This window comes from Hyperolius riggenbachi, chromosome 7 (genome assembly GCF_040937935.1).
Source record: "Hyperolius riggenbachi isolate aHypRig1 chromosome 7, aHypRig1.pri, whole genome shotgun sequence".
Taxonomy (NCBI): Eukaryota; Metazoa; Chordata; class Amphibia; order Anura; family Hyperoliidae; genus Hyperolius; species Hyperolius riggenbachi.
The window spans coordinates 258,168,284-258,180,717 of record NC_090652.1 but is presented as its reverse complement, the minus strand read 5'-3'; the positions used below and the strand labels follow the sequence as shown (position 1 = coordinate 258,180,717).

Here is a 12,434-nt window from a genome sequence, read left to right as displayed (position 1 = left end):
ACTAAGCCAACTGACAGCCAAGCAAGATAATCATTGAGAGAGTACAATGTCATTGCAATCTGCAGATATGCTACAGCAACGTCCAACCAGAGAGGTTGGGGAAATGAGACTCACCGCAGATTGAATGCGCATTAGATAACACAGAAATTGCTCTGACACCCAGCGGAATTACACAGAAAATAAAAACATACTGAAATACAAGAAGTGAGCTCTGTTTGTAAATCAGATATATTTCTAAGAAGCTGTCAAAGGAAACTCTTCTTGTTTTTAAAAGCAGCCGGGACAGCCATACTATCCTAGGGGGAAAAAAACACATATATAGGTAGATAAATACTTGATCTACTTACATAACATATGTATTGTACTCTCCACATTTTGTTTTCAGTGAATTTTGTTTAGTAAATAAAGAGAAAACTGTTTCCAAGCATTTTCCATCTTTACTGGCCCTAATTGATACCAATCCCAATGTAATTTCCTCTTTTATTTTTTTTTCTTCAAGAAACTGCACTGTCATATCTAGCTTGCTTTGTAAACACACCTAACACACAGCATAGATCGTAGTAATATCTTATCGCAAAAAATTACAATTTAAAACACTGTACATACATATAAAATGTACATTTCTCCCAGACTACAATGCTCTATAAATTACTGTATCCTACGTTGCTGTCACTTACAGTGGGTTGTACAAAGCTGACAGATCTTCCAGATTTTGGACTAGTCCATCCTCAATGAGGATTTTTAGTATTTGTTTTCTTTACAATATAAAAAAAAAAACGTGCTAAAGATATATACAAAAATGTCAGCCAGCCTCCTAATCAACCAATTTCCATTCAAAATCGATTGCGTCAGTTTGTCCAGGCGGAAAATTTTGCTCGACTGCTGGTGGGTCGGGAGCACGTTGTTTGATTCAGCAAAGACTGACGCAGCAATACATCACCTGTTCGCCAGCGCAAGTCCCCGGGTCCGTGCTGTCCCTTTCTCTGGCTAGTCTTCTTCTGCATCTTCACTTACTGTCCCTTCCTGTGACCAGCGGAAGTTCAAACAGTAGAGAACGCTCTACTGTTTGACTTTCCCCTTCTCACAGGACGGGACAGGAAGTTAAGAGAAGATGAAGAAGGCCACCAGGAGAAAGGGACTGCAGGGACCTGGAGACTCGCTCCGGCAGGAACAGGTACTGTATTGCGGCTGGCGGGGGAGCAGAGCAAGAGTGACCTGAGGCAGGTGGCAGCTTCACAGATTGTGAATCGACTTCATGCTGAAATCGATTCAAAATCTGTGTGCAGTGTATGGGCAGCCATTAAATCCCTCCCTGATCAGATTCAATCAGAGAGGAATCTATCTGTTGGTCGATCTGGTGGCAATCGACCAGTGTATGGCTGCCTTTAGTGTTAGAAGAATGAACAGGCAAGGAATACTTTATTGGTTATATGATTAGGGTTGGGCTCCATAAAGGAAAGTTATAGTTAGGCACCAGAAATGGATTAACATTGGGGAAAGGTTAGGGCTGGGCATCAGGAAGGGATAAACATTATGATTAGGCATAAGAAAAGAGTCAATGTAAAGGTAGGGAAGTTAGGCATCAGGAAGGGGCTAACATTGTGGAGGAAGTTTAGGGTGAAGCCTGAGGGGATTGAGTGGAATTGCCGTCTGGCACAATATTCAATAAAAACGTATTTCAATACTCTTTTTGCCTATACAGTTATTCTACCTGATTTTGACCCAAAGTAATGTCATCTTTGTAAAATTCACAAGTCCCATCTCATTGACCATACCTACCAGCAAGAAAGGTAATACTCAAAATAAGTTTGATATTGCTCTTCGAGTAGACTTAAAAATGGACCGTTTTCGAGAACGTAGACGAGCATATAAACAGACATGTCAACTGTGTCTGTTATCTATAGGATCCGGTTAGACAATCATTTGCAACGTATCTATTTTCTTCACTGCACAAAGTCCTGTCTTGCATGACTTTTCAAGAAACCGCATGTGCCAAGCATGCCAACGGACACAATGAAACTCTATAGTAACAGACCACACCCATTCTCACTAGTGCTTTCAATGAAAATTGGATATGACACATTTTAATTAACACTAGCAGATACAGTACATCTACTGTAATTAATAAAGATTAAAGTTGATAGTAGAATAAAATATAAAAAAATCCACCACCGCACCACTCCCAAAATGAAGCACTTCATCCCTAAGGGGTTTTACCCTAAAAGACCAGAGCAATTTTCACCTGTCAGCACTCGCCAATATCTTTATTACTACTTATCACAACAAAATGATCCATATCTTGTTTTTTTCACTACGAATTAGGCTTTCTTTGGGTAGTACACTTTGCTAACAATTATTTTATTCTAAATGCATTTTAATGGGAATAATAAAAAAAAAATAGGTGTTATTTTTGGGGGGGTTTTTTGTGTCTGGTCCATAATGACAAGCCCTTATGTAGTAAAATAACAGGAATATACCCTCATAAAATGCATATTAAAAAAGCTGAGTCCCTAAGGCAATTATTCATGTGTTTTTCTTAAATCTGGTATTTATTTACTTATTTTTTTACAAGTGGAGGGGGGGGGGGGGGCCTTCGGAAGTGGAAGGGATTCATTTTATTAATTTTCACTTATAAATGTATGAGAATATGTGTGTGTGTTATTTTACTTTTCTCCTGTTTTACAGGAAGAGTTCACTTTTTTTTGTTTTACATTCATGCTTTTTCTACTTCCGGTTTTCTAAATTGACATGGCTCCTGATCGGGGTCATGTCCACTTATTCCAGGCATTGCGATTGGGTAGGGGAATGCTTGTTCCCTTTCCCCAATCGTGCATTGGGGTGTACCGACAGTATCGAGGGGGGAGAAGCAGGGAAATGCGTGTACAGCGTGCACCACTAAGGCTCTAACAGGACATTTTAATGTGGCGCAAGTGGTTAAGTCTCTGTTGTCAAAAACATGTTACAATGTACACCAAAAGATACAGAGAATGTATATTAACGGACACAGCAGATTGGTCATCGGATTCACTGTAACTATACACCTTTTAAATCAGGCATAGTGTGGACCTAGCCTTTTACCTACTTATCAGTACTTTAGCAATTGTTGACCAGTTATTTTGTAAGCAAGATTAAAAATTATACTGTATCCTGGGAGAAAACCCAGAAGAAATGTTAACTGAATAGGGGCCTCAATCTACTAACCCTCACCATAACTACAGTATCTCACCAAAGTGAGCACACCTCTCACATTTCTATAAATATTTTATTATATTTTTTCAGGGAACAACACTGAAGATATGTCCCACTTCACTAGTGCTCAATGTCCAAACACTACAACCATCAGCTGATACTTGAGTTGGAGGCGGAGCCAAGGAGACGCGCTGAGGACAGGAAGGAATCACACGCAGCCGAAACCGGAACGCTCCTAGAGGCAACGGTGACTATGTGATGGGCATTATTTAAAGAATTTTTTATGTACGCATATTGCTTTTTAGCGTGAAGCTTCATATATTAAAACGTTTTTACACATGTTAAGTGCTTACTTTTATGAGGTGAAGCTAGCCCTGGTGGCAGACGACATGGAGAGATAAGCAAGCATACAGAGTGCATCTGGTGAGAGGGGAACTTAGGGGGGAGCGTGGCCCCTGATCCCTGGTGGAAGAGGTTTACTTGCACTACCTGTGTGGTTTTTAGTGTGTGGCTGCGGAAACACAGAGGTGTGATTGCAATATATAGACACTCTGCACGATGAGATCTTCTCTTGCTGTTTACATTTAAAGGTGTATACGTGTTCCAGGACTCAAGTATCAACTGATGGTTGTAGCGTTTGGACACTGAGCACTAGTGAAGTGGAACATATGTTTGGACTGGCTTAAGGAGGCTATATACTACAGCGCTCCAACATAGTACCACAGTACTTTAAAAACATACGGTATTAAGATAGCGAGCGCGGACTTTACTTTGTGTTTAACTGAAGATATGTCACTTTCATAGAATGTAAAGTAGTCAGTATACTGCTTGTAGAACTGTGTAAATTTGATGTCCATTCAAAATAACTCAACACACAGCCATGTCTAGACTGCTGGCAACAAAAGTGAGTACACTCCTAAGTAAAGAATGTCAACATGTTGCTGAGTTAGAGCCCGTGTCCATTATATGCGGTGTGATGCGGCTACATAGCTGCATTGTTTCCTGATCCCAATACATGGCAATGGAACAGTTTCCATTCTGTGCATTGCGTGCGGAGTGGTGCGGAGTGATCTGAGAAACTGCAGCATACTGCAGATTCTCGCACAGCCGCATCCGCCCGCCGCCCCTCCATACACTTCCGCATCAGGATGTGATGTGAGCGCCAGCAGAAGTGATGCGATGCTGCGAAGTAGCCACATTCACATCACATACCTGTATGAATGGAAAAAGGCCCTTAGACTTTTTCCCTCCTCAAAATCATGTAACTGGTCCCTGTTACAAGGTGTCAGGCTGGTTTCACAGTGGGACGTTAAAGTCCCACGTTACAGCAGCCAGTAACGCAGCCTAACTCCCAGCACTGTAAAATCAATTGTGCTGTTCACTGTGCCCACGCAACGTTACATAGTAACGCAGCACGTTTAAACAAAGTGCTGCATGCTGTACGTTATACTGGGCTAAGCGGCGTTAGACTGTTTGCACATGCTCAGTAATGTTGGAGGAGGTCTCCCCTCCTTCTCCGTGGCCAGCCACATGGCTAATTAATATTCAGTGCACTGTGGTGACTCGTGGTGGGACTGTAGTGTTGTCCGGATAATGAACGAATCGTTCATTTGATCCGGATCTTTTTGTGAGTCGATTATTATTCGAATCATCACAATGAAAGATTCGGTTCACAGTGGATGTCTGTCTGGAAGAAACAGGAACATACAGAATGTACAGTGCAGGAAAAGTCCTGTCCTGCTAGTCATTTCACCCAGTCTGCTTCCCTAGTAAAATGATTCAAATGATTCGGTTCAAAGATCCGGATCTTTTTAATGATCCGATTCAAATGATCTGAATCCTTAACCACCCTGGCGTTCTATTAAGATCGCCAGGGCGGCTGCGGGAGGGTTTTTTTTAAATAAAAAAAAAACTATTTCATGCAGCCAACTGAAAGTTGGCTGCATGAAAGCCCACTAGAGGGCGCTCCGGAGGCGTTCTTCCGATCGCCTCCGGCAGCCAGAAGTAACACGGAAGGCCGCAATGAGCGGCCTTCCGTGTTTTGCTTACTTCGTCGCCATGGCGACGAGCGGAGTGACGTCATGGACGTCAGCCGACGTCCTGACGTCAGCCGCCTCCGATCCAGCCCTTAGCACTGGCCGGAGCTATTTGTTCCGGCTGCGCAGGGCTCAGGCGGCTGGGGGGACCCTCTTTCGCCGCTGCTCGCGGCGGATCGCCCGCAGAGTGGCGGCGATCGGGCAGCACACGCGGCTGGCAAAGTGCCGGCTGCGTGTGCTGCTTTTTATTTGAACAAAATCGGCCCAGCAGGGCCTGAGCGGCAGCCATCGGCGGTGATGGACGAGCTGAGCTCGTCCATACTGCTAAAATGGTTAAAAAGATTCGGACTTCCTATCACTAACCTGGAGCGGCTGCTTTGAGAGCTGCATAACGCAGCTCAATCTGACGTCCAACTTCAACACCACCATACGTTGCGTTAGGAGTACGTTATGTGACCATAACGTTCCCTAAAACGCAACGTCTTGGTGGGAAAGTAGCCTCAGGGGTGAATGGAGAGCAGGTTTTGTTAAATTTGGTGTTATCACTCTCACACTCTCTCATACTGGTCACTGGAAGTTCAACCTGGCACCTCAGGGCAACAAGCTCTCTGAGGATCTTACAAAATAGAATTATTGTTCTACATAAAGATGGCCTGGGCTATAAGAAGATTGCTAGCATCCTGAAACTGAGCTGCAGCAAGGTGGCCAGGACCATACAGCAGTTTAACAGGACAGGTTACACTTAGAACAGACCATTTATAATACTGTATATTATGATGATCTTGGAGGAAATGCATGCATCATTCTGCCCCACTTTTCTTACCGCCATACCTCTTTGCAAGGCATCCAGTATCTTGCAGAGGAAGGGTAGCGGCTGGAACAGCGGGGCAGCGAAACAGATGCACATGGTGCTACATGCTGGGATTTTCAAAGATACAGAGATGGCTATTAGGCAGGTTATTATCAGTCGCATTCCTGCACGCAGCTCCATCCATGAAGACAATGGAGAACACTGACATCCCTACGGCCAAACCCACCCTTAAAGGACAACTGAAGCGAGAGGCATATGGAGACTGCCATATTTATTTCCCTTTAAGCAATACCAGTTGCCTGGCTGTCCTGCAGATCCTCTGCCTCTAATACATTTAGCCATAGACACTGAACAAGCATGCAGCAGATCGGGTGTTTGTGACATTATGGTCAGATCTGACAAGATTAGCTGCATGCTTGTTTCTGATGTGATTCAGACACTACCACAGCCAAATAGACCAGAAGGTCTGCCAGGCAATTGGCATTGTTTAAAAGGAAATAAATATGGTAGCGTCCATATTCTTTTCACTACAGTTGTCCTTTAAAGCCTCAGCCCAGAAACAGTTTTTAAATGCATTTAGCCTCACATATTTTTGAATGAACATGATAGTAAATTTCCCTTAATTACCATAATTTTTGGACCATAAGACACACCTTTTCTCACCCAAAGGTGTACAATACGTACCGGCAACAGTTGTCCACCCACAAGTACCAGAACATGCTGCAGAGTTCTGCAGCCTCCAGACCCACTAATCACTGCAGCGGGTGCTGATGTGTCCTCCTACAGCACAGCTTTACTTGATGGGCAAGTTGAGCCCCTCCTGCATTTGTAAACTTGAGCCGATGGTTTCAGGGGCGGGACCATGGCTCAGCCATAGGGGAAAATCACTGCACTCGTTGAGTAGCAGTGACCTATTAGCAGACAGTGGGCCTCCTTCCTTAAACAGCGAAGGAACGATTTTCACTTACACCTAATAGGTTACTGCTACTCAGCGAGTGCAGTCATTGGTCCCAGTGACTGAGCCGTTGTCCCGCCGGTGAAACCATCGGTTCCTGTTAATGTAGACTTCACTGATGCTCTCTTCCTAATCCAATCATCTGCTCTCCTCCTCCTCTCCACCTTACTGGTGCCGATTGAGCCACTCACTGAACTCGCTTAGTAAGTAAGATTGTTCAGTCATTTGCCCAATGATGGCACCTTGGTTCCACCCACAAGCTCATCAGAACCAGTAACTTAGCGGGCAGCCATGATTGACAGAGCTGCACACCAATCAGCTGCAGCCATGTCGGGAGCCGTTCTCCTCCGGCTCTCTGTGGTATTCTCTTGCAGAAGACAGAGCCTGCCCGATGCCTGGTCAGCTGCCAAGTATCAATAGCAGTGAATGGTGGTAGAAGACGTGCAGGAATGCAGCTTCTCCTAGTTTGGGCACACATGAGGAGCAGGTACGCACGGAACATGGTTTGCACGTTCTCACAGTGGAGGGACAGTGTTGTAAATTGTCTTATGGTCTGAAAAATACGGTACTCAGGGACACAAGTACTTCTGAAGGCTGGACGAGAAGGGCTGAAGACATATTCGACTTGAAGGTTGAATACTATCACTGGGGGGACAGCAGGGAAACAAGGACAGAGAGTGAACCCGGGAAGGCCCCATGGGACAAACACGTCGATTAGAGTGCAGGAGATTTGGGCACAGCTGACGCCACCATAAACCGTAATAGGAATTAGGCTATAGCAGCGCACAGAGAGTAACCATCGGCACCGTCAGAAGACAGAGCTGAAGTTGCTTTTAAAACACTGTAATTCGGCCACCAGCAATAACTGGCAGTCGAATTTCATCATTCCCTACCATCCACATGGACCCCGAGGGGGAATAGTAATTAATGCTGCCGGGACTTGTGCAGGAGCAGAGTAAGCTGTATCTCGGCTGTATCCTGCGCCCAAGTCTCCCGGTGGCGATTTCACTCGTATGCCCATGAGATTCAGAACCTTTCCTCCTCTAAGAGGTGAGAATCTAATATTTTTTTTTGTAAAGCTCGCTCCAGGGTCGCTTTCAATAGCAAAATTAAAAACAAATCAATACAGTTTTACGCAAAAAAAATGATTACGCACCACTTAATGAACCCATTAAGAATGATATCCATTAGCTATGGGAAAAACAGCAAATTTGCTAAATATTTCCAAGCCTAGAAATGATTATCCTGCGTCACAAAAGCTATTTTCTTCAATGTCATGATTACTTACCATAAAGGAAAAACACCGAGTCTGGCAATTACGAACACCAGAGCAAACACGACAAACAGGAGGTCGCAGAGTTTCTGACACTTGGAATAATTTGCCATTTTGGCTGCCTGGAAGAGCAGAGAACAGAGATTATTGCCTGCTGACTGACAGCTGTAGCATGCTATTAACAACTAGGCTGCTTTCTGCTCCCGCCCTGCAGATTGTTCTTGTGGAAGCAAATGAAGGCAGACGTCTCCAGCCCTGAGACATGGTTGAGATATTGTGTGACTTTCCTGCAGAGAGGGATCATGGGATCAGGGAGAAATTTATGTGGCAAGAGTGTCTGAAAGCCACGGCGATAGCAGCTCGCAGATTGCGTTCTCATTTGGAATTCTGCATTACTTTGGCTGAGAATTTATGACAAGCGAATATATTTCATGTTGTGTGTCTCGCATATAATTGGGTCTGCTGACTCACAGAGGTTAAGGAGAATTTAAAATTTTTACTTTATGTGAATGTTGTATGTTGTACGGCAGTGTTCTCCCCAGGCCCTTTTAGCCGGGTGGTGCACCCGGCAAGTTCTGGTAAGCACCTGGCTGTCATCGGCTCACCTCTTCCTGTGCTGTAAGTGGAATTGTGAAGAGAAGCGCCGGCCCTGCATTCTCTCATCTCGCCCCACCCAGCTATTTTTTCATGCCACCCAGCTGGAAAAAAATTCTGAGGAGAACACTGTACAGTATTTTTCAGTTTAAAAGGACTACTATCAGGGGCTTAACAATAGCCCTCGCTATTCCTTCCATTGCGGGGAAGGTGGTGGGGTGTGACACGACTGTCCCTCTGGGACACAGGAGAGAGATCGGCTCTCATAGGCTGAAGCCTATGACAGCTGATTGCCGTCATTGGCTGACTGGGGGGAGGGAGGGAGTTGGGGGAAATAAAAAGAAAAATGGGTTAATTTATTAAAAAAAAATATATATACATATTTATAACAAAAAATAAACAAGAAAAGAAAAGGGGGGGGGGGGGGGATCACTTGTATGCTGAGTTGTGCGGCCTGCAGCGAGGCCTTAAAGCTGCAGTGGCCAATTTACAGAAAAATGGCCTGGTCTTTAGGGGGGTTTAACACTGCAGTCCTCAAGTGGTTAAAGGGAACCTAAAGTCTAATAAAAAAAAAATACAGTTTTACTTACCCGGGGCTTCTACTGGCCTCCAGCAGTCTCCCTGTGCACGAGCCGGTACTCAACAATCCTCTGGTCCCTCATTGCAGCTCAGTTATGATTTTACAGACTAAGCCTAACGTTGGCCACTGCGCAAGCCCAGCCTTGGCCGTGCGCATTCTCATTTGGGCTCCCATTCACCTGGAGCATCCTGCGTAGGCGCAGTACAAAAAAAATCTGCGCAGGATATTCCCAGCGACGAAAAGCACAAACGAGGACGCGCGTGGCCAGGGACAGACTCAGTTGGCAAAATTGAAACTAAGCCGTGACAAGGGACCGGAGGATCCTTGAGTACCGGCCGGTGGCAGAGGGCGACTGCAGGGGACCAGTAGAAGCCCCAGGTAAGTAAAACTGGCTTATTTTTTTATTAGACTACAGGTTCCCTTTAAGGGCCATATTCACAAAACACTGGAATTTACGCAACTGATTTGGCATAATTTGTGCAATTCGAGTTACCAAGGTTACACGCTTGTTGTGACTTTGACGCACATTATGCTACTTGCATTCTAGCATAGTGCATGTTACCCAAGTAACGCAAGTTCCGCTATGTGTGTAACAGTTGCATTTATATTACTTAAACTGCTGAGTGTGCTACGGTAAAACCTGCATTTGGTGAACAAAAGCACAAGGGCCACCACACAATGATAGGGTATGTAATGCTGAATACATTGAGAAGCTGGTTGTCCCCAAAAGCCCTATTTGCCCATATCAAGATCAGCATCTTATGAGGGCTAAAAGGTACATACCTATGTAACTTTATTGGATAATATTATTTACCAGGACCCATTGGTCCATCTATATTTAGGGCATTTGAATCAGGGTATGAAATGCTAATAGTACAACCGGTAATGTTCGTTAATTCCCCATCAGCCTTCTATGGTAACGTGGTCTCACCTCTAGGAGAACATCGGCCATGTCATGCAGGCACATCACTAGGGTACCCACTCGCACCATGTTGTTCACGTACGAGAATGTAATGAGAGATATTGCTGCAACATGATGAAGAAACATGATTCCAAAGTCCTGAAAGAGAACAAAAGTTGTATGTTAAAGAAGCACTGTAGTGATGTACAATAGAATGCAGTCAATTAGTCAGGAGACCCATTTTTACCAAAATTTTCAAAAATAATTAAAGTCTTGAAAATAAACACAGATGAGGTCATTCATTTCAGGCTGGTTTTAAACCTGGCCTGTGCGTTTGAAAAGCGATGCCCCCTCCCCGTCGCACCGCAACGCACAAAATGTCAATGTTACGACCCGTGGCAGAGTGTGCCGACAGTCTGGGATCTGCTATTTCCGCCTATTTCAGAGCTGAGAGCCACTACTGTGCTTGCGCTGGAGCCGAGAAGGTAAATATTTACATGGCCACCAGTGGTGGACCTGTAGTGAGACCGCCGTAAGAAGGAGGAAGACGGTGGAAGCCTCGGTAGGATCCAGAGGCTTCCCCCTCCCGAAGTAAGTACCCCCCAGGGGCATTTTTTATTGATACAGATTTTCTTTAAAGTGTACGCGAGATCTTAAACATAATCGTAATTTATACTTACCTGGGGCTTCCTCCAGCCGCACGAGGTGTGTGGGCTCTCTCGCCGTCCTATCTGGCTGCTCTGTTGTGTCTTTATCCCCGTCTGTAATCTGGCCAGTTGTCGCCAGTCTTGTACTTCTGCGCATCCCTTGTTGTGTTCTCGCACCTGGGAGCGTTCTGTGTCTGCCTGCTCGCGACCGCGCATGTGTAGAAGAGTGCGACCACCAGATTACTTACGGCGATTAGAAGACAAAGGTGCTGTTAAAGATAATAATTATCGAATCGAATAGTCGATCGGCCAAGTCGCTAGATGTATGTGTACTTTAATTGCTGTTGCTGATTACATTATTAATCAACTATCTGGCCAAAAATGACTGAAAGCTTACTGATCAATCATATGGCATTGGAGAGATTCGGGCCTCGTTTATCAAAGTGTCTGCAATAGGAAAACAGTTGAACCGTATCTGTGGATTGGATGCAGTGCAGGACTCTGATTATAGCTCCAAGAAATGAATTTACTAAAAGAGCACTTCTCTGTGTAAATGGCAATGAGTGATGTAAAATGCTGCGCCAATTGCACTCAGTTACTTAAAGGAGAGATTAACACTCAAGTTTCATCCTAATTAGGATCTTTTCAGACATCTCAGTGTTATTAAGAGAAGAGACAATAGCTAATGCAGCTGAGAAGACGTCTTAATTCATGTAATAGTAATGCTGATTCCTATATTACAAGGAAACTGATCTGTAATGAACACACAGCTGTTATACAAGTCGAATATGAAGACAGACTATAGTGCAGGCTTTCTCAACCAGGGTTCCTTGAGTACTCTGCAGGGGTTCCTTGGCATTTTTCCCCATCGTGGCGGAAGTATATAGAACACACTATACTAGGTGGTACTGTAACAATAAGCACTAATTTGGGGGGTCAGAAGACAGTATAATGAGTGGCACTGTAATAGGGGGTAGTGAAATAAACAGCCACACATACTTTTAAAGACCACGCCTCCTGCAAAATAAGTGCAGGGGTTCTTTGAGATCAAAGCATTGTTTGCAGGGGTTCCTTGAGATCAAAAAGTTATTTCCAGGGTTCCTCCAGGGTAGAAAGGTGCTATAGTGAGTACAGATGGTCAATGAGAGGCAAGTAATTCTGACCTGCATGCAAATGTAATGCAAATTTTAAGCAACTTCGAAACTGATTGGTCAAAATCACCAGGAAGTTCTTTTGATTGGTCCATTTCCAAGCTGCATCTCATTGATCATCTCTGATAGCAAGGTCAGATGAGCAACCAGTCTGTGGCTGCTACAGGGGAGTGACTACATTGGGCCTTCCTCATGTGGAGGGGGGACGGACTGGAGCTGGGGGGGGGGGGCAGTCCTGTACAGTACATAGTTAATGCAGAGCGGAGCATTATATATTACCTGCTCCCGGTATGCAAT

General features: G+C 44.5%; 1 protein-coding gene across 2 annotated transcripts in view; it reads right to left on the bottom strand.

The window, feature by feature from the left end:
• The window catches only part of CERS6 (ceramide synthase 6), a 217,669-nt gene that overhangs the window by 29,087 nt on the left and 176,148 nt on the right, over positions 1-12,434 (bottom strand). For both annotated transcript variants that reach the window (XM_068245595.1, XM_068245594.1), the window contains exons 7-8: positions 10,370-10,498; positions 8,280-8,386 (exon numbers count right to left, since the gene is read on the bottom strand). In XM_068245595.1, coding sequence (XP_068101696.1) covers positions 8,280-8,386; positions 10,370-10,498 — 236 coding nt within the window. The remainder of the gene's footprint in view (positions 1-8,279; positions 8,387-10,369; positions 10,499-12,434) is intronic.